The sequence below is a fragment of the Ranitomeya variabilis genome, chromosome 8 (assembly GCF_051348905.1).
Source record: "Ranitomeya variabilis isolate aRanVar5 chromosome 8, aRanVar5.hap1, whole genome shotgun sequence".
Lineage (NCBI taxonomy): Eukaryota > Metazoa > Chordata > Amphibia > Anura > Dendrobatidae > Ranitomeya > Ranitomeya variabilis.
This window is the reverse complement of record NC_135239.1, coordinates 22,557,508-22,583,291: the sequence shown is the minus strand read 5'-3', so window position 1 is coordinate 22,583,291 and position 25,784 is coordinate 22,557,508. Positions and strand designations below refer to the sequence as shown.

At 41.9% G+C, this 25,784-nt stretch overlaps 1 protein-coding gene across 15 annotated transcripts in view; it reads right to left on the bottom strand.

Annotated features, from left to right (window-relative positions):
- The window catches only part of DAB1 (DAB adaptor protein 1), a 759,978-nt gene that overhangs the window by 50,511 nt on the left and 683,683 nt on the right, over nt 1-25,784 (bottom strand). For 10 of the 15 annotated variants that reach the window (XM_077276888.1, XM_077276893.1, XM_077276896.1 and 7 more), the window contains 5 exons: nt 22,507-22,638; nt 20,271-20,390; nt 19,101-19,139; nt 16,044-16,109; nt 6,092-6,151 (listed from right to left, as the gene is read on the bottom strand). In XM_077276888.1, coding sequence (XP_077133003.1) covers nt 6,092-6,151; nt 16,044-16,109; nt 19,101-19,139; nt 20,271-20,390; nt 22,507-22,638 — 417 coding nt within the window. The remainder of the gene's footprint in view (nt 1-6,091; nt 6,152-16,043; nt 16,110-19,100; nt 19,140-20,270; nt 20,391-22,506; nt 22,639-25,784) is intronic. The other 5 variants (XM_077276897.1, XM_077276903.1, XM_077276904.1 and 2 more) reach the window with 2 other exon arrangements.

The window sequence follows — 25,784 nt, the reverse complement described above, 5'->3', positions numbered from 1 at the left end:
TCGATTTTCTCATGTGATTATGCAAATACTCTCGGATCAAACTCTGTCATAGCGGGAGCCGAGTGTCCGGGCTCTGTGGTCCGATCCTCTCTCATGAAAGAATCACAGCATGGGTGCGGGGGAGACGGAGAAATGAATTTCTCCATCTCCTCCATTGCCTGTGTCAGTGGTAATCACACTGAACTCGGATGACATCCAAGTGCAGTCTGATGTTTCACAATCACCCATAGACTTGTATGGGAACGTGTGAGCCAAGTCTCGCCACCACACGCAGATCTGAGCTGCCCCATGAAATAACAGTGGTCCGAGTGCTGTCCGACCATTCTGGAATGGATTTCTACAGTAAGCACACCTGCCTCATCAGAGATCTATCGAAGAATGGATGTGAAATCTGGAGACAGATGCATGGTGTGTAAAGGTCCCCATATATATTAGGCTAGCATCTGTTTATGTGTACGGGGGTCCCCTAACTTATCATTGCTGGGGGAGATAAGGATCCCATCAGTCTGACTTTACCAGGGGGGTCCGGCCATGGGCATCGCACAGAGGACACAGCGAGCTTTCCTTTGTATGGAGGGGCCGAGATAGTGGCTATCTGAACCATCATTCAGCCGACAGATAAGTAAGGTGTATGGGGGCTGTTCTGTGCTTCTGGATGATGGCTGCAGCTTCGCTTCAATGTGTCAGCTCCCACAGCTGCTCATAAATGGCGTCCTGTGTCTTATGCAGCAATTACAGTCCAGAGACTGATCGCATCTGACACAGAAGATTTATAGATTTACTGTGTGTCCGCAGTGCAGACGTCACCATGTATGATGAATGCTTTCATTAAAGTCAATGATATGCAGAGTATTACTGCTCCGTATGCATCCATTACTGTACGGCCGCCGCTCCTCAGCAGCGTGTGCAACCCTCATAGGGAATCTGTCACCAGGCTGCAGCCCACAACCCGCTTATATGGCCAGGTAGCACTTGTCCAGTTAAGTCACGCCATTACTTTTTTTATATATACATTCCGTGGCTCCATAATCCAAAAATCCACAATTTTATCAATATGCAAATGAGGCTGCAAGTGCTCAGGGTGTGACAGAGCACTTCCTGAGTTTCTGCAGCAGCTAGGGAAGAGGATGCCGCATGTCATGTCAGCTGGGAAAGGCGAGTAGAAGAGCTGCAGAACCGAAACATTATTACTGGAAGGGGACCAGGATGGGGGACATTATGCCAGAATGGGGGACATACAGTGGGGATACAAAGTATTTATTCAGCGACCAATTGTGCAAGTTCTCCCCTTAAAGAGATGAGAGAGGCCTGTAATTGGCATCATAGGTAGGCCACAACTATGAGAGTCACAATGAGAAAACAAAATCCAGAAAATCACCTTGTCTGATTGTGACAACCCCGACTCTCACCTATTTTATGGGAGTAATTTGTGAATGTGGCTGATAAAATGTCAAACCCATAAAACAGATTTGTATCCGTATGAAGAAACATTTGTTGCCATAAATGTAAATGGGAAATCTCGCTATTAAACGTTATGGTCAGATGATCTGCGCATCTGTTGGAGGAATGTTTTCTAGGCGGAGGACGCACAGAAGCGGCTCATCCCAGCCCGGGAATAACGACCGTGTGATGGGTTCTGCTGCCTCCGACTGACTCGGGATACTCGGAACTCAGCGTACGGTTCTGCCAGGATGTGTGTTCTCCCCGTGTTTGTGCGCGTTTCCTCCCACACTCCATAGATAGGGAATGTAGATTGTGAGCCCCAATGGGGACAGTGATGATGTTTGCGGAATATGATGGCGCTATTAATTTGGCCACTCTCCTTAGATAACAATCTGCCACATATTCGATCAGATAAAAGCTTTATCACCCGGCTCCTCCATTCACACAAACATTGGGCTGGAGCGAGCATTCATGCATTCTCCATGAGAGGGGGAAAATGTAAGGTGCTTGGGGGGCCCCTTCATCTAATGTATATGGGGGATCCTTAAAAGTAAGGAGGGCATATGCGTACGATGGCTGAGAGATCATATAAAAATCATCATCGTGCACAGGGGTGAACCTAGCCTCTCTGCTGCCTGGGGCGAACTGCAAAACAGCGCCCCCCCCCCCCCCCCACATAGTAAAATCAGTACAAATAAATGTGGTTTACTCATTACTCACCTAACCTGATGCACATGTAAAATATATTTCTATTTAAAAGTGTATGTATTTGAAACATCAATCTTTACACTTGTTAAATTTCTGTTTAAGTAGTAGAAAATAAAGGATTTTAAGAGTACTACTCACTGTATGGTTTCAGCTTCAGAAATCAACAGCTGTGCCTTATCAATGAAAATAGTTCAACAATCCCTGCATTATACCATATGGAGGACTATGGGGAGTGCATTATACTGTATGGGGGTCTATGGGGTTCATTATACTATATGGAGGACTATGTGGGTGCATTATACAATATGGAAGACTATGGGGTGCATTATACTATATGGAGGACTATGGGGTGCATTATACTATAAGGAGGTCTATGGGCTATGCATTATACTGTATGGAGGTCTATGGGGTTCATTATACTATATGGAGGACTATGTGGGTGCATTATACAATATAGAGGACTATGGGGTGCATTATGCTATATGGGGGACAATGGGGTGCATTATACCATATGGAGGACTATGGGGTACATTATACCATATGGAGGACTATGGGGTGTATTATACTATATGGAGGACTATGGGGTGCATTATACTATATGGAGGTCTATGGGCTATGCATTATACTGTATGGAGGACTATTATGGTGCATTATACAATATGGAGGCCTATGAGGGTGCAATATACTGTATGGAGGACAATGGGGAGAGCATTATACTGTAAGAAGGACTGTGGGGTGCATTGTGCTATAGGGAGAACTATGGAGAGTGCATTATGCATCTTCTATGGAGCCCCATGACTTCTATGTACTCCCTTGGTTAGTATAATGGTTTATTTTTTCTATACATTGGAGAACATTGGCAGAATGGTGGACATATATCAGGATGAGGACGTATATACCAGGATGACCCACAAGGGCAGGGTCCTCTTCCCTCTGTACCAGTCTGTCATTGTTAGTTTTGTTTACTGTAAGTGATATTTGTATTTTGATGTAACCCCTTCTCATGTACAGCACCATGGAATTAATGGTGCTATATAAATAATAATAATAATAATATAATGACGGACATATATACATATAATTCAGGATGGGGGTGGGCTCTGTCCCAATCTTGCACTGGGGCCCATCAGACTCTAGTTACACCACTGGTATTTGGCCACCTTATAAAACAGTAAAGATTTGATCTGCACTATGGGGTGATTGCAGGTGGCAGCCTCAGCTCTGCTGCATTTACACCTTCAGCTCTGCTGCATTTTACACCTTCAGCTCTGCAGCCTACAATGCTCACATCTTACACTTCACATCCTCAGCTCTTGCAGATTTAACAACCTTTTTTTACTTGATTCCATTCTGCTCTATCTGACCCCCTCTGTCACTTCTATCGCCCTCAGCTCTACTTCACTCAACAAACTCATTGCAGCTTCTTCTGAAATAGTGACCTTACCCGCACTCGATATTCTCAGTTTGGGATATCTGACAAATTGAGATTTTATTACATCTGACAACCTCAACTTTATTTGTTCTGACAACAAGCTAAATGCGGCTAAAAACAGCTTCCTGACAACCTCAGGTCTGCTCCATCTTACAGGCACAATCTTTATGTCTGTGAAACCTCAGCTCATCTGGTATATGACAACCGCCGCTCTGCTACATCTGACCTCACCTTTGCTCGATCCAACAAACTCCAGCCTGCTGCATCTGACAACCTCACAGTCTTAGCAGGACCATATCTGACAACCTCAGCTCATCCACATAGGGTAACACCAAGTCTGCTACATCCGACTTCTTTACTGCTTTCAGATCTGAAAACCGAGCTGGTTCACATCACTTATCTACTTCTGACAGTCTGATGGAGGGAAGCGGTGACCCATGACCGAGCCAGCAGGTCGGGAGACTGGGCACCGCCTCTGCACCTCAACCCGAGTAAGTGGTAACAGTCACCTGCCGGACACGTTAGGTTGTTGTGACAGTGTCAGCAAGTGTCAGCAGGGATTACAGGGAGAGTCGGCACCACGTGTTCCGACTGCCGCTCTGCCACCCTCTGTCTTTAGGGATGCTCCGCCGCCTGAGGCAAAGTACTCTACTTGCCTCATGATAGCAGCGCCCCTGATCGTGCATATACAACGCGCTGCTGATAACATGGTATTCTCTGCACGCAGAACGATCTTATTTGTGATCGTTCTGTGGACATAAAATATTAATCAGGAAATCTATAGAGGCCAGAAAGTGACAAATGCGACCAATCAGAGGTCGTTTAATGGCGCGATTAGGTCATATAAAAGAGCCATAAGGCTACTAGTGCTGGAGAAATCTGGGTGTTGTAAGATACAACCAGTCTCCTCCAGATAAAGCAATGGTGGTTGGGTCTAATAGTCTCTGTGACCACCAGGAGTCTTTGACGCTGTGTACTTTTGCTGCATCAAAACCACAAAGTCTTAGGCTATGTTCACACGTTGTATTTTTGCTGCATTATTTCTGCAAAATTTAAGCTGCGTTTTACAGTAACAGGAAACGCTATCAGATTTCAGAAATCTTATTCACACTTTTTTTTCCTAACTTATTTGGAAAAAATTGTGTTTTTTTTAAAGAAGCAGCATGTCACTTCTTTCAGTTTTTTTCCACCCATTAAAGCAATGAGTAAAGTGTAAAAAATGCAGCAAAAACGCAGCTATCAGGTTTTGCTGCAAAAACCTAAGGAATTTGCATCATGTTTTTTTGGGGCACTAAACTTTGTCAGCATGCACAAGACGCAATAAAAATGAAGAAAAAACTCTGGAAAACCTGCATTTTGTAAGCAGCTTCTTTACTGCCAAGACAACAGGTTTTGCCTGCAGTAAACAAAAAGCAGCCAAAACGCAGCGTGTGAACATAGCCTAATAGTTCCAGCACGGAGGATGGGATATATAGGAATCTCACGCCCACTGTGCTTCTTTTTTTTTTTTTTTTTTTGCTCAGAGACAATTGACCTTTGGTGCAAATCCACAAGATGTCAATTTTCCCTTGCATTGACGCTTTTAGTGAAACATTTTAATCCCAAACGTTTAAAGAATCCATTGAGCGTCAGAGAATATTATCTGGTGGCATGATGTGAAGGAAATGGTCCTGAAGCAGCACAGAGTATTTAAGAAGATGTCTGCTGATCTTGTGGGGGGCAATGACCTGTCCAGTGATGACGGTGTTAGAGGTCAGGGCAGAGGAAGGATGGACGGAGCAGAATCCATGCAAAGAATGTAACCGCAGAAGGTGCAGGGTTCGCATCAGCAGCACAGAGTATTTAAGGAGAGAAGTGTGCGGATGTAAGGGTAGAGAATCACCTCCCCACGTGACCATTAGTTTGCTTTTTTTTTATAAGATTTACATGATTGCTTGACTTACATATATATATATATATAGACTGGAACAATAATGTGGCCCTCAAAAACACAATTATATAGACAATTACATAAGACAGACTGAAGAAATAATAAAAACAATATGCAAAAGAATGAAAATAATAAAAAAAACATAACAAGTCCTCAGCATCTACCGGGCAGTCAGCTATCAAGTGCAATTCCTTAAAATGGAAACAGCGCCACCCCTATCCACAGGCCGCGTCTGGTATTGCAGCTCATTCCTTTTAAAGCTAATGAGGATGATCTGCCATATAGATAAGTGTGACGCTGTTTTTAAAAATCTCAGTAAAAAAAACTTTAAACAAAGCCATGGAAAGTTAATAGTTAATAGTCTTGGCAATAATGTAACAAATCTGAAAGGAGAAGTCCATGTCAGCTAGTAATCGCCTTCCCCCTCCCATAGAGTATAAGTAATGTGCCCAAACTATGCACAGGCCAACAAGATTCCTCCCGTCCCTCCCGTATTATATTAAAACTGAACACAGTAAATTGTTATTAGAGACGCAAACATCAATAAAAAATGGCTTAAGATAAGAAATGATACGTACACTTATCGGCTGACTTTTTGGCACGTCATAGACACCTTCTTTCTTATGGCTGGTAGGGACCTAGAATTAAGTCAGATATGTTCTAGGTAAATATGGAATGTAAATGTATCACAGGCACACACAGAACAGTTAGGTCAGGACAGGTACGAGACAGACATAGCTAGCGGTAATTCATGTACTCCGATATCACATGGACATGGTGCAAGAACAGATCGAGACGATGTACAAGGAGCGGAGGAGTCATTTCACAACTAATAAATACACCAAAAAAAAGGAAGAAAAAGAAACTAGAAAGTAATATTATCAATTCCAGATGTGGAGGATAGTGATTTCTATCAACTGCAACTGCATTGTTGTAGGCTAAAGAGACTTTAGTAACTTCTGAGTATAGGAACTGATGGTGGGAAACCAAGATCCCCCCCCATAATCAGAGCAGCAGATCCCCCCATAATCAGAGCAGTGGATCCCCCACCATAATCAGAGCAGCAGATCCCCCACCATAATCAGAGCAGTGGATCCCCCACCATAAAACAGAGCAGTGGATCCCCCACCATAATCAGAGGAACAGAACCCCCCACCATAATCAGAGGAAGAGAACCACCCCCCCCCATAATCAGAGCAGCAGATCCCCCCATAATCAGAGCAGCAGATCCCCCACCATAATCAGAGGAACAGAACCCCCCACCATAATCAGAGGAAGAGAACCACCCCCCCATAATCAGAGCAGCAGATCCCCCCATAATCAGAGCGGCAGATCCCCCAACATAATCAGAGCAGCAGATCCCCCACCATAATCAGAGCAGTGGATCCCCCACCATAATCAGAGGAACAGAACCCCCACCATAATCAGAGCAGCAGATCCCCCAACATAATCAGAGCAGCAGATCCCTCAACATAGATAGATAGATAGATAGATAGATAGATAGATAGATAGATAGATAGATAGATAATAGATAGATGATAGATAGATAATAGATAGATAATAGATAGATGATAGATAGATAATAGATAGATAATAGATAGATGATAGATAGATAGATAGATAGATAGATAGATAGATAGATAGATAGATAGATAGATAGATAGATAGATAGATGATAGATAGACGGATAGATAATAGATGATAGATAGATAGATAGATAGATAGATAGATAGATAGATGATAGATAGATGATAGATAGATAATAGATAGATAGATAGATAGATAGATAGATAGATAGATAGATAGATAGATAGATGATAGATCGATGGATAATAGATTATAGATAGATGATAGATCAATAGATAATAGATAGATGATAAATAGATGATAGATACCGGTAGATAGATTATAGATAGATAGATTATAGATAGATAGATTTTGTTCTGAATATTGACATTGTAACACCAAGAAGAAAAACGTTGTGGAACTATGGAAATCACAGGACAGATAGACGCATTACTGATCTGCAAAATGAGTAAAAATGGAAACAACATTTTTTAAATTTTCAGAATGGAGCTGGAGCCATGTGCAGAAATCCCGACACCTCCGGCCTCAGCTGCTATCACTGAGATTACTAATGGTTATCTGAGAAAGGGTCTGCTGCTGAATGCACTGGAGCAAATCATCAAGATCCGCTGCTGGCAGCTCCTGTGTAATCAGTGACCAATGACGTCCTAGATGTGGTAGATAGAGACAAGTTCTGAGACTCTGCAGCCATGGGAGCATATTTAGGCCATGTAGGCGGTTCACAGTAAGGGCAAAGACGACCTTATAAATTGGACGGGGATCGGACAGCGGTGCTTGGACTGGCCGCGACTCTCTTGAGCTGCATAGAAATCTATGGAGTCATCACACTTGGGTCTGGAGAGCAGCCGGCCAGTCCGTGCACTACAGTCCGATCTTGGTCAGATTTATACGGTTGTTTCACTGCTCACTAACATGCGGCCTGACGTAGTGTTGGGACACTGGAGAACATTCCTATAACAGCCACTAATATCGTCAAAGATAAAATGTCCGTCCATCCTGTGATCTCCAGAATTCCACGGCTTATGATCCTTGGTGTTTCAATTTCAATGTTGAGAAAGAGAGATTTTCCCAGATCCAAACTACATTGTTTTTAACGGAGTTCGAGTACAGTTATTGTACCAGAACTCAAACTACTACGGGTCCACTCATCCCTAATGAATGGATATGCAGTGAACGATGTCATCGTTCTGTGCAGTGATGTCATCGTTCTATGCAGTGATGTCATCGTTCTGTGCAGTGATGTCACGCATCCTCAATTCTGCTCTTGGATTAGACAAATGTTTTATTTTCCTTCGATGTTTACAGTCGTCAGGAATCCAGATTGGTAGCCTGTCTTTAAGGAACCTTTAAGATATTAGACAGTAACAGTTCAGCTTATATTAGCCTTGTATTTTCTGTAATTTTCCCAACACCTGGACCGCATAGCTCCTTTATCAATGTTTGGTGGGAAAGCATATGTTTATAGTATCATCCAATTACTGCATAGTTCTTTTATCAATGTCTGGTGAGAAATGTTGTGTTTATATCATGGTAAAACATTTGGTACCAGGAGGGTCTTTGGCATCTTTCATCCGGTGATGTATTTGTCCGATATTGATTGACGTCTGAAGAGTTGGCCACTCCGCCAGAGGGAAACTATATCGGACAAATAGAACTTGGTAGGGCTTGTGTAATACTTGGTTAGGCAAGCATTTGTTTCTAAACAAGATACAAGTTGGCGAAGACTTCAGCTAAGACAGAAGCCATGTTAACCTGTGGACTAAAAAGGGGACGCCTGTGACTCCACAGTGTGGATCCCATGAATTTCTCGGTCTTCGTTGTTCTGCTTCTCACAGCTGATGTTCCCGGACAGATGATGTGCTACTCCTGGTGAAGTTTTTTCCTATGTAGTGTGCGATGTAAGTACTTTACCTTTGTGATTTATATTATGCAAAAGTGTACACGATATCACACTATTTCCTATTTTCTGTAATCATTTCATTATTATAGACCAAATTAAGAATAGAGGGCACCATCAACAATAACATCCAAAGTGCTCCACCTGCTGCATGTCAAGATACAAACTATACAAAGAAGAAGAAAAAGGAGACATGCACTAAAGCAGGGATCACAATATACCATATATTTAATTATTAATTTTATTTAATGTCTTTTCACCACAGTACTCAAATTTTTAAAAACATCTAAAAACCAATATAGAAAAATACACCCAAGAAAAAGGGGGCAATACACAAAGATGAAACAATTGCAGATGGAAGAAGGCACTCCCCCATCAAATACCCTCAAGAAAAAATATATAGTGTCTAATACACATAAATAAACCATATGAACCTCCAAAAAACCTTTTGAATTATGGATTGGTACCCAATGTAGAAAATAACCAGTATAATACAAAGTGCGGTTATAGTGCAATATCATAGGCATCCAAAGAACGCATGTAATTATATAATCCTATAGACACAAATAACAGTATGGTACATAACCCACATAGTATAACACAAAGTGCAGTTATAGTGCAATGGCATAGGCATCCAAAGAACACATATAATTATATAATCCTATGAGCACAAATAACAGTATGGTACATAGCCCACATAGAAATCCTAATATACACACAGCATGATTGAGCAAAGACCACCCTGATGGTTTAATCATGGGGAAAAATACATTTACCCAAACTATAAGTTCCTAGAAGGCCAGCTAACACACTGCATAAGGTTGGAGGATTCAAGGTAAAAAGAGGGAGAGAGGGGAGGTCAGCTCCAAAATAGCCCACCCGACGCGTATCGTCACCTAAGTGACTTCATCAGGGGTGAAGTAATGTGGTAGCTCACAGACCATAATATAAGTAGTACTCACAAATTATGGGAATCTTTGCAGCTGTGGCAAGAGTCCTCCTGGAGCACGAGCTTGTACATGGCACTTCCCCGGCGTCCCGGAAGTCACCAATGCGCATGACCAATAATCTCTATGTGGATGCCGCGACGCCAGCTTTACTGCGCAAGCGTGGTCATCTTATCCACAACTGCCACAGGATCGCTCCTGCATATAGCCGGGAGAAACATTGAGGGGGCGGTATCCGCACCTTCACTGCGCAGACGTCACCACCGTTGTTTTGACAGAGGTGGATTCTCCACTGCGCATATCTAAATGGATCCCATATGGTTATAATGGCTCTAATTTAAGCGTAAGGCAGTTTCATAATGTTTACAGCCAGTGTTTATGGAACGACTGGCTGTAAACATTATGATTACACTAGCGCACCAAGATTTGCGTCGCTGCATCCTTATGGAGCCTTTTTGTTAGCCTGTACAAATAGGCTAATCATGTCTGTACAAATAATTTGATATTATTGCTCTTTATTTTCAATATGTATACCAGCGACTTATCAAAAACTGCCTTACGCTTAAATTAGAGCCATTATAACCATATGGGATCCATTTAGATATGCGCAGTGGAGAATCCACCTCTGTCAAAACAACGGTGGTGACGTCTGCGCAGTGAAGGTGCGGTTACCGCCCCCTCAATGTTTCTCCCGGCTATATGCAGGAGCGATCCTGTGGCAGTTGTGGATAAGATGACCACGCTTGCGCAGTAAAGCTGGCGTCGCGGCATCCACATAGAGATTATTGGTCATGCGCATTGGTGACTTCCGGGACGCCGGGGAAGTGCCATGTACAAGCTCGTGCTCCAGGAGGACTCTTGCCACAGCTGCAAAGATTCCCATAATTTGTGAGTACTACTTATATTATGGTCTGTGAGCTACCACATTACTTCACCCCTGATGAAGTCACTTAGGTGACGATACGCGTCGGGTGGGCTATTTTGGAGCTGACCTCCCCTCTCTCCCTCTTTTTACCTTGAATCCTCCAACCTTATGCAGTGTGTTAGCTGGCCTTCTAGGAACTTATAGTTTGGGTAAATGTATTTTTCCCCATGATTAAACCATCAGGGTGGTCTTTGCTCAATCATGCTGTGTGTATATTAGGATTTCTATGTGGGCTATGTACCATACTGTTATTTGTGCTCATAGGATTATATAATTATATGTGTTCTTTGGATGCCTATGCCATTGCACTATAACTGCACTTTGTGTTATACTATGTGGGTTATGTACCATACTGTTATTTGTGTCTATAGGATTATATAATTACATGCGTTCTTTGGATGCCTATGATATTGCACTATAACCGCACTTTGTATTATACTGGTTATTTTCTACATTGGGTACCAATCCATAATTCAAAAGGTTTTTTGGAGGTTCATATGGTTTATTTATGTGTATTAGACACTATATATTTTTTCTTGAGGGTATTTGATGGGGGAGTGCCTTCTTCCATCTGCAATTGTTTCATCTTTGTGTATTGCCCCCTTTTTCTTGGGTGTATTTTTCTATATTGGTTTTTAGATGTTTTTAAAAATTTGAGTACTGTGGTGAAAAGACATTAAATAAAATTAATAATTAAATATATGGTATATTGTGATCCCTGCTTTAGTGCATGTCTCCTTTTTCTTCTTCTTTGTACATTTCATTATTATAATAATATTAATCGCCTTCTTTAAAGCCGTATCCAAACCCCTTTGAATACTTGGCAAACCACTTCTATAAAAGACATCATGAACTTATTTTTAGCCTCATCAAATGTGATCACTGGGCAGAGGGCAGCCTGCGGGGTGTCTCCACCATACACGTCGCCAGCAGCCCTTCACATGATGGGTTTCCGTCTTTATATATGATGGAGGAGCTTTTGTTTCGATTAGTGATGAGCGAGTGTGCTTGTTACTCGAGTTTTCCGAGCATGCTCGGGTGTTCTCTGAGTATTTTGGGCGAGCTCGCTGATTATGTTTTTCCTCCCGCAGCTGCATGATTTGCAGCTGTTAGACAACCTGAACACATGCAAGGATTGCCTGTTTGTTAGGGAATCCCCACATGTATTCAGGCTGTCTAGCAACTGCAAATCATGCAGCTGCGGGGACTCAAATATAATTTCCGAGCATGCCCAAAATACTCGGAGATCATCCAAGCATGCTCGGAAAGCTCAAGTAACGAGCACACTCGCTCATCACTACTCCCGATATCAGGCTCGTTGTCAGAAAGATGTGAATCATTGATTGGGATCAGTGTGACTTCTTCATCTCACTATTGTTCATCAATAGATCTCAGCAGACACCTCGCTCCCCTGAAGATCGAGGAGCCACCGGGCGTCGTCTGAGCAGCCACTGACTGTTCTCTGGAAGCAAATGGATCATAGGTAAAGAATATGGCAGCACAGAGGATTTTAGGAGAGGAGTGTGCCGATCTTGTGGGATGCGCTCATCCTACTAATGAGGACAGACCTGTATGTGGCCAGGCATGATGTGGGGAAGGGAATAACAGCAATTGGGACATGCCTAAGGACTGAGAAGATGTAACCAGCAGCACAGAGTATTTTAGGAGAGGGGTGTGCCGAGATTGCGGGAGGCAGTGATCTGCTGAATTGTGATGATACTAGAAAGTCCAGGTCAGATGTAAAGCGCCATGGAATAAATGACGTTATAATAATAATTGATTACAATAATAAGGATGAATACAAATGGGAAAAAGGATACAGTAAAAGGAACGGGGTCTCCCAGCAGCACAGAGTATTTCAGGGTAGAAATGTACAGATTTTATGGAAGGCACTTATAATGTTTCTAAGGAAAAGACATTGAGAAATTAGCACAAGTAGGAAGACACAGGCTGAGAGCTGCCTAGTGGAAGGATGTCACAGCAGCACGGAGGATTTTAGGAGAAAAGAGTGTTGATCTTTGGGAGGTCACAGACTGAGAAAATCATAGTAGAAAAAGCAGGAGCCCCCAGAAGTTTAGTGCATGACTGCAAAGTACTGTACAAGTTACATGATGCTACATTGTTGCACCACAGTAGTCAATGGATTCTCTACAAGTGTCAGACTACGGAGCAAAACTGTGACCTGCCCGATACAGATTTGACCTAAGCGAGGTATGAAGATCTGCAGCGTTCATTATATCATGTAATAAATCCATGGTGACAATATTATGCGGCAGGGACCGACCACAGGCTGCGGACGAGGAACAAATGGGACAGAAATGCTCGAAAAACAGCAACAAAATGAACAATTGAGATTCTCTTCAGACACAAAATCACTTGAGAATGAAGAGAGGTTGTAATAAGGAACATCATCAAATAGTAATTAATAGAACGGCAGTGATTCCTGGAGAATGTAATTAAGTGGTAATAACAAGCACCAGGTCCGCAGCCATTGTATCCAGAGCTTCTCCTGCATCGCAATGTGCATGACAGTCCACAACCGGAGATCTGCTAATGGCCGACAACTTGGGGGACGGGAAGCCAAACGTGACACTGTATATAGGGGACACCGTCTGTACTGCAGAGGAAGGAGGGAGTGAGGAGCACACAATGGAGGCTCGGGAAAGAAAATAAATATTTACAATAACGTTCATGTTCAAACTGAAATGTAACAAAAAGTCATCAAATAAAGATGAAAAAACAACTCTGACTGCAAAGTTATATAGAAACTTAAAAAGAAAGGCACAAAGAGAGAAAAAAATCCTCCAAAAAATTAAAGAATGCAGCAAAAAAGGGGCAGCATTGTTTACTTGCCCAGATCTCAGAACAAATGCACTCTGAGGATGCGGCAACATCGGTGCAAAATACTGATGAGACAACTACTCACAGCAACCTGCCAGCGCATGGAGGAGGGGTGATTGCCACCATATTTACTACATGGGTTTGCTGCATCCTGAGAGTGAAAAGTTATATATACACAATTATTCTACATAAACGCAATATAATACATTACTGATCCTGAGTTACATCCTGTATTATACCCCAGAGCTGCACTCACTATTCTGCTGGTGCAGTCACTGTGTACATACATTACATTGAAAAGAGAACTAATTCCAACATAAAGGCTGCACAGGACTGTGTCATAATCTACACAGTATTTACAATATATGCTGGATCTTCTGTGTTTCCAGGTTGGTTTTAAAGCAAAGTTAAAATAAGTGACAAATAAATGTATGTAATGACAGTGCAACAATGTTCTATCACTGTCACATCATCTCTACTTACACTTTATTATGCAGCAACTTCATACAGCAAATTCAGTCACACATAATAGTGTTACTATGTTCTAATAATTATAGAATAATGCTTTATTGTAATAGTTATATTATATAGGAGCAGTATTATAGTAGTTATATTATTGTACATAGGGGCAGTATTATAGTAGTTATATTCTTGTACATAGGAGCAGTATTATAGTAGTTATATTCTTGTACATAGGGGCAGTATTATAGTAGTTATATTCTTGTACAGAGGAGCAGTATTATAGTAGTTATATTCTTGTACATAGGAGCAGTATTATAGTAGTTATATTCTTGTACATAAGAGCAGTATTATAGTAGTTATATTCTTGTACATAGGGGCAGTATTATCTATATATATAATTGTCTAAGGGTTTTTCCGTCTTTCTGTCTGTCTGTCTTTCTGTCTGTCTGTCTGTCCTGGAAATCCCGCGTCTCTGATTGGTCGATGCTGCCAGGCCTCGACCAATCAGAGACAGGCACAGCATGGCGACGGTTATATTCTTGTACATAGAAGTATTATAGTAGTTATATTCTTGTACATAGGGTCAGTATTATAGTAGCTGTATTCTTGTACATAGGAGCAGTATTATAGTAGTTATATTCTTGTACATAGGGGCAGTATTATAGTAGTTATATCCTTGTACATAGGGGCAGTATTATAGTAGTTATATCCTTGTACATAGGAGCAGTATTATAGTAGTTATATTCTTGTACATAGGAGCAGTATTATAGTAGTTATATTCTTGTACATAGGGGCAGTATTATAGTAGTTATATTCTTGTACATAGGAGCAGTATTATAGTAGTTATATTCTTGTACATAGGAGCAGTATTATAGCAGTTATATTCTTGTACATAGGGGCAGTATTATACTAGTTATATCCTTGTACATAGGAGCAGTATTATAGTAGTTATATTCTTGTATATAGGAGCAATAGTATAGTAGTTATATTCTTGTACATAGGGGGCAGTATTATCTATATATATAATTGTCTAAGGGTTTTTCCGTCTGTCTGTCTGTCTGTCTGTCTGTCTTTCTGTCTGTCTATCTGTCTGTCTGTCTGTCTGTCTGTCCTGGAAATCCCGCGTCTCTGATTGGTCGAGGCCGCCAGGCCTCGACCAATCAGAGACAGGCACAGCATGGCGACGGTTATATTCTTGTACATAGAAGTATTATAGTAGTTATATTCTTGTACATAGGAGCAGTATTATAGTAGTTATATTCTTGTACATAGGGGCAGTATTATAGTAGTTATATTCTTGTACATAGGAGCAGTATTATAGTAGTCATATTCTTGTACATAGGAGCAGTATTATAGTAGTTATATTCTTGTACATAGAAGTATTATAGTAGTTATATTCTTGTACATAGGAGCAGTATTATAGTAGATATATTCTTGTACATAGGGGCAGTATTATAGTAGTTATATTCTTGTACATAGGAGCAGTATTATAGTGGTTATATTCTTGTACATAGGGGGCAGTATTATAGTAGTTATATTCTTGTACATAGGGGGCAGTATTATAGTAGTTATATTCTTGTACATAGGGGCAGTATTATAGTAGTTATATTCTTGTATATAGGGGCAGTATTATAGTAGTTATATTCCTGTACATAGGGGCAGTATTATAGTACTTATATTCTTCGACATAGGGGCAGTATTATAGTTATTATATTTATTGAGTACTCTTTATAGTGACATTTCTTGCGTTTTGTTCCCTTAGTATAATACAGAGATGCATTAATTCCATTTAGACGGTATATGACATCAGACACATTTGGGTTAGTATACAATGTGATAACATGTGGTTATTTGTATGACAAGGCTAGTACCTGGTATATGCTTTCCTCATTGTCTGGATCACGTATGGACTCGTGGCCAGCTTCAAACACTATGTACTATAACCCGGCATCCAGCATAGGAGAGAGATAGAGTGCAAGTGACAGCAGGAAAAATAGAAAAGACAGAAATTCAGAAACAAAGTGGAGAAAGCAGAAAAAACGAGGATCAAAAGCACAAAAATAGCGACTACTAAATCAACTACGATAAAATAATCAATACAAAGTAAGATAGCAGTAAATGCAACTTGAAATTCATTTATTGTATAGAGCCAAGGCATTATGGAGTTCATAATGTTATATATATAAATATATATATATATATATATATATATATATATATATATATATATATATATATACACACACACACACACACACTTATATAGTGGCTTTTAATCAAGTCCTGTACTCTAGTCACATCCAAAGCTGCAATCAAAATACTCCAGATTACAATAGTAATAGTATAGTGAATAAAAAAGTTATAATTCCGACATTTCTGAATGTGTTTGGAGTGTAAGATTTAATATATGATACAATTTAAATGTAAAGATAGTTACTAATAAGTGGAGGTTTTTTTGCAAAAAGTTTCCGGCAACTTTTTGATTTGCTTGACTTTGTACAAATTTCGAGACTCTTGCTTGCTTTCAGTGAATGGAAACATTCTTCTGTACATAAAGAAGCTTTTCTTCACCTAATACTTTTTACAGATGGGGTCTGTTTTAATACTTAGAGTTCACACTCAGAGCAGATTTTAGAAGTTAGATACAACTGCACCAACGTCATCCGTGAGACGTATTAGGGTTGAGGTTTTTCCAGATGTACTGTATGTATTATGATGTTCATTCACTGACAGCAAGCAAGGATATAGAAAATGGCAAAATAATAATATTAAAAAGTTGAAGACTTTATAATATAAGAAGCCCGGCCTGGTAATTGTGACAATGATTGGATCGGAGTCTCAACAAGCCGGATATTTTGTAGACTGGACTCCACCAGATTAGTCCTTGTTGGAAGGACGCAGCGATGTGACATTGATGCCTTTGTAGAATGATTTACATGAACTTATTGCCACCGTCTCGGTCGTCGCGGATCCAGATAATCTGATTTGGCTCACTGAGCTTATTAATTCTGATTAATAGTAAAACAATGTGACTGCAGCTCGGCTGTGAGTGTCATACAGCGGAAAATGCGAACCTACAAAAGGAAACCGCAGGCTCCGAGTCACGCTGCCTCGACTTACTTCCTCTGCTTCAGATTGACCTATATTGTACTAAATGGGATTATGATCGCAGAAATGCTGCAATATTTACTGATACAATTTGAATTTTGTATCTTTTTCGTTTCATTCGCAAGAATAATAAGGTCGTTAAACTCTCAAAATAGTTCATATGTCCTCATTGGAAACATTCCTCAAGGCAAATTTTAATCCTTTCCCATTTTTTACCCTAATTAAAATGAAGGGTTAAATTCTTAATAGACTTTTTATACTGGTCAGAGCTCCGTTATTCTGATATAGAGCCCCCAGATTTGCTGCAGATAGAAAGATAAAGCACTGCTTGCAGCCACCACTAGAGGGAGCCCACTGCAAATTCTTATGCATTGGAAAAGTAATACAGTAGGCAGAAAAGCTCATGAGCTCCCTCTAGTGGTGGCCGAAGGCAGATAACATTTTATAATCAAATACTATGTCAAAAAGTGAGATTTGGATCTATGTTGTATATTTGTATTCCAAGAATACAAATAATCACAACTTCGGCTGAACTTACTTCTGCACTAAGTGGAAATTCGACTACCCTTATGTGGTCATGTACTGAATGCTTTCAGCACTGGCATAGCGGAGGATGCAGCCTTGAAGTTGGTTACGTTGATCACCATGTCTCAAACACTAAAATCTAATTCTACATAGTCCAAGTTACAAATTGCATATACTAGGGGGGCTAATACCACCCATGTGGGCATTATACCTTTTATTAGGGCTTATGGAACTGGCATTTAGGCTATGTGCACACTTTGCGGATTTTGCTGCGGATCCGCAGCGGATTTGACCGCTGCGGATCCGCAGCAGTTTCCCATGAGTTTACAGTACAATGTAAACCTATGGGAAACAAAAAACGCTGTGCACATGCTGCAGAAAAAAACGTGCGGAAACGCAGCTGATTACATTCCGCAGCATGTCACTTCTTTTCTGCGGATTTTCACCTGCTCCAATAGGAAAATGCAGATGAAAATCCGCAGTAAAAACCGCGATAAATCCGCAGTAAAAACAGCGACGGGTTTTCACTGCGGATTTTAAAATTCCGCTGCAGAAAATTCCACAGTGGAATCCGCAAAGTGTGCACATAGCCTTAGGCTATGTGCACACGTTGAGTTTCTGGAGCAGATTTTTCTGCATCAAAAACCACACTGCTGGAAAGAAAAACTCTGCATAAATCTAATTTTTGGTGCATGTTTCCGTGCATTTTTTATGCATTTTTATGTGTTTTCCACCATTAATTTGAATCTATGAAAAATGATGCAAAAACTCTGAAATAATTGACCATCTGCAGATTTGAAAATAACGCTTTGATGTTATTGTAAGATATGGAAAAAACGCAGCGTGTGAACAAGCCCTTGTACTCCTTCCTTTGGCTATGAACCAGATGGATCCAATAAATGAATAATAACTACCACACTAATAAATGCTACAGCTGCCTGACGGAGTTAAGAAAATGCAAACAATTAGCTAGAACATTACACAACTCAGACTGATACCCCAAGGGCCGGCTCATAAAAATCCCAATCTCCACTCTTAATGGCATACTAAAAATTAAACACTTTAATCTGGATTTGAATAATATCCAATTCCTATTCAAATACCCAGCACTAAAATCTGATGAAACGTTAGATCACGGAGTGGGCTAGACAGTACCATAATTGGTTTCAGTTGGGGTGGATAGGAATGATATATCCTCTTTATGACCAGCTAATAAACCTTTACTGTCTATCTTCACTTCACACATTTATTTATTTACACCAGATTGTATTTTTGTTTCCACCAGAAGAAGTTACCTGGTAAACAGGATCTTCTACATCTTCCTCCAAAATTGTCTGAAGCAATGCAAGCAGAAGGGAAAAGAGAAACAAGCATAAAAAAAGCAGATGAAAATGAGAATAGCGACTGGAATGAAGAGAGAAAAGACAAAGCTGGAAATACTTTAGATCGGTGAATATGCACAAACACACACTTAGCAGAGTTTATTATACTGTATGAAATTTAACCCATGAACAAAGAAAGTTCCCATTACGGTACACAAGATAGTGATGGGGTGCAGCTGGATCCCATTGCGGTACCATATAACTTACAAACTTGCTAGAACTCTGCAATTTTACATGGGAATTACATAAGTTCAAATTCTAATTATTTAGTTTGTAGGCAGTAATGGGTAAAGCTAGCCATGGACATTACAGTGGTTTCATATGATGTATACATTTTTAAGGGGAACAGGCAAAATCAAATTCTTGCTGTCAGCTGCAGAAGCATTTAAGCCAAAAGTAAATGGCTAATTGTTTTGTATTTTGTTTAAGCCATCTATAAATGTAGCAGAGCTGAATTTGTCTAATTCTGTCTTTGGCGCATCGCTGTCCATATGCTATTGGATGTCTTGGATGTCCATATGTTTTTGGATGTCCATATGTTTTTGGATGTCTCCTGTCTGCCTGATTAATTTGTTGTGTGGCTGCCAATTAATTTTTGAAAGGCTAACATACAGTATAATACTAAATTTATCGCAAAATTACGATAGACCAAAATTCCACCCAGTGATAATTGCTCATCCCTGGTGGCCCCAATAGCCAGGACCATCAGCTGATTGCTGCGGCAGATTTCATTAGATTAAGGGCTATCATCATGACTCCTCTGCTACATCTTTATATCATTGTTGGAGTGGTTTGACCCCATCCTGTCTCCATAACCACAAGCCTACTTAATTAAGGGCACTATATTTAAAATATTTTCTTAATTATTCTTGCTTATATTCCACAGCACTTTACCAGCATCGCTGTCCCCATTGGGGCTTACAATCTAAATTCATGTCTTTGGAGTGTGAGAGGAAACCAGAGAATGTGGAGGAAACCCACCCAAACACGGGGACAACATGCAAACTTCTAGCTGATAAGACCAGACACTCATCAGCACGGCGACTGATAGAACATTGTCCATGGTTCTGCGGGGTCAGTTACCTGATATACGGCCTGTTCACACTGTTTATCTTTTTGTGCTTTCTTCTCCATTTCCTCTCTCTGTTTCAGTTCATAGATAAGCTGGAATAAATCTCGCAAATCCAAAATGACTGGCTCAGCCTGAAATTGAAGGACAATACTGGAAATTAGTTTTTCGACAGGGATTCCATGTATCTCCTCCCTGGCAGCGACAACAACAAAACACTTCCTAAATAAAGTCTGACTCTGAGCTAACATCAGGTGCTCACTAAAGTGGTGAGGTTATTAATCAGCGGCAGAGGAAGGGAAGAGATGTCCTACGTGGGCCGATGATAAATCCCCTCCTGCAGCCGTTGTGGCTCCTGTGTAGAGATTGGGGGATAAGATGTGGAGCCCATTCACATACGCAGAATGTAAAGCACTGTATCTCTACAGCGACACCTGCTCCGCTCCATACCTGCGCATCTCCGTACCTGTTCCGCTCCGTACCTGCGCATCTCAATACCTGCTCCTCTCCACACCTGCTCCTCTCCGTACCTGTTCCGCTCCGTACCTGCTCCGCTCCGTACCTGCGCATCTCAATACCTGCTCCTCTCCACACCTGCTCCTCTCCATACCTGCGCATCTCAATACCTGCTCCTCTCCGTACCTGCTCCTCTCCGTACCTGCTCATCTCCGTACCTGCTCCTCTCCGTACCTGCGCCTCTCCGTACCTGCTCCTCTCTGTACCTGCACCTCTCCGTACCTGCTCCTCTCCGTACCTGCACCTCTCCGTACCTGCTCCTCTCTGTACCTGCTCCTCTCCATACCTGCTCCGCTCCGTACCTGCGCATCTCAATACCTGCTCCTCTCCGTACCTGCTCCTCTCCATACCTGCTCCTCTCCGTACCTGCGCATCTCAATACCTGCACCTCTCCGTACCTGCTCCTCTCCATACCTGCTCCGCTCCGTACCTGCGCATCTCAATACCTGCTCCTCTCCGTACCTGCTCCTCTCCATACCTGCGCATCTCAATACCTGCTCCTCTCCGTACCTGCGCATCTCAATACCTGCACCTCTCCGTACCTGCTCCTCTCCGTACCTGCTCCTCTCCATACCTGCGCATCTCAATACCTGCTCCTCTCCGTACCTGCGCATCTCAATACCTGCACCTCTCCGTACCTGCTCCTCTCCATACCTGCTCCGCTCCGTACCTGCGCATCTCAATACCTGCTCCTCTCCGTACCTGCTCCTCTCCGTACCTGCTCCTCTCCGTACCTGCTCCTCTCCGTACCTGCTCCTCTCCGTACCTGCGCCTCTCCGTACCTGCGCCTCTCCGTACCTGCGCCTCTCCGTACCTGCTCCTCTCCGTACCTGCGCCTCTCCGTACCTGCGCCTCTCCGTACCTGCGCCTCTCCGTACCTGTGCCTCTCCATACCTGTGAATCTCACTTTTATACCAGAATACGGAGCTTAGCATGGAGTAGAGCAAAAATTACATTTTGGCGTTTTCAAGCTCGTTGGAAGCAGTTCTGCCGAAATGGAAACAGCTGAGAAGGAACCAGGGTGGGACAGTGGTGGGACGGTGCATGGCTACACAGGGTGGGACGGTGTGTGGCTACACAGGGTGGGATGGTGCGTGGCTACACAGGGTGGGACGGTGCGTGGCTACACAGGATGGGATGGTGCGTGGCTACACAGGGTGGGATGGTATGTGGCTACAATGGGTGGGACGGTGTGTGGCTACACAGGGTGGGATGGTGCGTGGCTACACAGGGTGGGACGGTGCGTGGCTACACAGGATGGGATGGTGCGTGGCTACACAGGGTGGGATGGTATGTGGCTACAATGGGTGGGACGGTGTGTGGCTACACAGGATTGGACGGTGCGTGGCTACACAGGGTGGGACGGTGCGTGGCTACACAGGGTGGGACGGTGCGTGGCTACACAGGGTGGGATGGTGCGTGGCTACACAGGGTGGGATGGTATGTGGCTACACAGGGTGGGACGGTGTGTGGCTACACAGGGTGGGATGGTGCGTGGCTACACAGGGTGGGACTGTGTGTGGCTACACAGGGTGGGATGGTATGTGGCTACACAGGGTGGGACGGTGTGTGGTAACACAGGGTGGGACGGTGCGCGGCTATACAGTGAGGCAAACGTCACTGAGAAAATGCGCCATATTAAGTGGTGTGCTCCTCACAAGGAGAATGGTACATTTTAATACATTGTAAAATTGTATTTTATATCCCTTTAAATAATGCTGTGTAAATACTCACTGCTTGGGCTGTCTTTATTGCCACAAATCTGTGGTTTCCCTCCTTCCCGCACACGTATCCAAACGCCCTGTGGTCTGTAATGTCCTTCGCTATGTAGGAGATTTCATGTACAGCGTGATGATGGTGAAGAATCTACAAGAGAAAAGATCCTGATCTGAGCGAATCCTTATTACTTGGGACTGCAAAAAAAGTCCTTTAGTTAAGACTAGAATTCTTAACTCCAGAAATATACACAGAAAACATGACCGTAAACTTTATCTAAAGGAGAACTCTACATTTAGTTATCTTTTATCTATGTATCAGGTTCAGGTCTTTATTACAATGTATCCAAACTTTTTCTTGGAAAGAACTCTGCACTTGGGTGAGCGGGAGATGAATTTATGGTGGAGTGCCCCTTTAAAGAATCATGCGGCAGGAAATTACATTGTATCCTTATCTGGCAAATTCTTTACATCTATTCTTAAGACAGGAGGAAAGAATGATTAGCATTTTTACATTTCGACTTTTGTGTTTGCATCTAGTAAAGTTTTTAGTTTCAAGGATTTCAAGGATTTGCCCAGAATGAGACGTTGAGAAGAAGAGGCACCAAAACTTTTATTTAGAGGGGAGCAACAACTTAAATCAATGTGTCAAAAACTAAATATCTCCGTGTCACTGACTATGAGGAATCGTGGCATGGCAGGGGCTGAAATATGAATATATTATCACATCTCTGCTACATTCATTGCCATATGGTTCTATAAATGAATCTCCTGGATACACAGCATACTGTATTTATTATATATTTATTTTATATATTTTTTCCCAACCATAGGACTTGTTCACACATTGCTGATTTGCTGGTGATTTTCCTTCTGGATTTTGCAGATTACAGCAGCAACAAAGAGAATAAGTTTTCAATAATCTCATCCACATGTTGCCGATTCTGTGCAGATTCTCTCTGTGGATTTCCCGCCTGTGCAGTTTTTAGGGTACAATCTGTAACCTACCAGTCACAAAATCTGCAACAGATTTTTACCATCATGAGTGAACATACCCATATCCGTATTAAGGAGACAAAATATCAGCTATTACTGTGATCTCAGAAAAACAATATATAACATAAAAGATCTAAAGGGTAACTCCATTTATATAAATAAATAAAATCAGAAAATTGAAGGAGCAGTTTTGTCTTAATTAACTTTTTTGATATCTTTATTTTCCTGATACAAATTCTATATACACATTATAATTAATGATTAAATGTTAATTATCAGCAGCCACCACTAGGGGGAGCATAGACTGCTTTACAAACGCCACCTAGTGGTGACTGCATCATAAAACAAGGTAAATGGTAAAATTCTGTCCGCCTGCAGCCACCACTAGGGGAAGATTACGGGAGAGTGTTTTATTACAGAGTTCGAATTAAAGGGGTTGTGCTCAACTTGGACAACTCCTTTATAAATTCTGTGATCAGATCCCTCCGTATCGCCAGTCTGCCGTGTGAGCGCCACAGCCAATCAGTGAACACTATTGGGCGGCTGAATACTCACTTCTTCTGCTTGTCTAACATTCATCCAATGGAAGAGCACACAGCATCCAAATAGTGGCTGCTGATTGGCTGCCTGGCTTACATGACATAACAATGTCACATAAACCCCAGCAGAGCCAGCGCTGACATCACTGAAACAACACTGGTGCAGGACAGGAGTATATTTTTTTTTTCATTTTTCATACTAGACTATTTAATTTAAAAATAGATAGTCCTGGTAGTGGACAAACCCTTTAAGTACCCCATATAGTAAGCTTCTAGGCTTCCCTTAGTCGTGGCTACAGGCAGAAACATTTGTATAATTTAAAGTGGACCCATCACCACTTTAAAAGTGCCCAATTTTGTATTCCCGCGCCTCTCCTGAGTATTCTGATTTTTATTTTTTTTAAATCCTCCATACGGTTGCAGAGATATGGGCCTTTTTGTTTAGTGCTCATCTTATGGTCTCTATAAGTGGGTGTGGCTTACAGGGTAATTATGCAGAGGAGCCTAAAGACACGCCCCAGAGGATCTGAGAGACACGCCCCCTTTATAATGATCATAACAATTAACACTAAATAAAAAGGCTCCTATCTCTGCAACCGTATGACGGATTTAAAAAAAATAAAAAACAGAATTCTCAGGGGAGTATCGGGAATAAGATAAGAGCAACATTTAGACATTTTTTGCCTGGTGACCGGTTCACTTTAATTTTAGGTTTTGTGGGGAAATTGGAGCCCTGTATGAGATAAACAAAGCCAAATATAGGAAACTAGACTGTGGCCCGATTCTAATGCATCGGGTATTCTAGAATATGCATGTCCCCGCAGTATATGGACAATGATGATTCCAGAATTTGCGGCAGACTGTGCCCGTCGCTGATTGGTCGAGGCAACCTTTATGACATCATCGTCGCCATGGCAACCTTTTTGACATCATCGTCGCCATGCTGTGCCCGTCGCTGATTGGTCGAGGCCTGGCGGCCTCGACCAATCAGAGACGCGGGATTTCCAGGACAGACAGACAGACAGAAAAACCCTTAGACAATTATATATATAGATTATTCAGATGGCGGAACGTCACCTATTCTATTTCTAAGGAAATCTGTATGTTGGATGATTCGCGACTTCCAGAGGAGAAATGTCAATGGATACAAAGGCAAGGAGACATTTGTGAAAAAGTCTCGTTTTTTTGCCCATGTAAAAATAGAATTTGTATTTTAGAGCAACAGGGAACAAAAAAAAAAGAAAATATTTAAAGAGGTTGTCCTCTACTTTTACCTATCAATGTCTGGCAGGGGTCCGATACCTGGCACCCTCGCCGATCATCGGTGGCAGCGGACGCTGGCCGGAAGTACTCACTTACCAAGCTGCTCCGTGTACTTGTAGTGGCCACAGCAGGGTACTACACCTGGCGGAACTGCAGTACCAAGTCCCGGCCACTACGAGTAGACGGAGCAGCGTGGCAAGTGAGTACTTCTGGGCATTGGGCGCCACCACCTATAACGGCTGATCAGCGGAGGAGCCGGGTGTCGGACCCCGGCCGATCAGACATTAGAAGTAGGGGACAACCTCTTTAGTTGCGTGGAATTACGAGAAGACTTCATTGACTCCAATGCAAAGAATTATACGAAAGAACAGACAGTGATAAAATGAGAATCTCCGTGGATCTGAATCGTCAGCTGCAACTTAATGTATAAAGTGAATGTTTACCGTCAGGTAATTGATAGTTATAAGTTACTGTGAGGAAATGTCATCACCATGTGAGA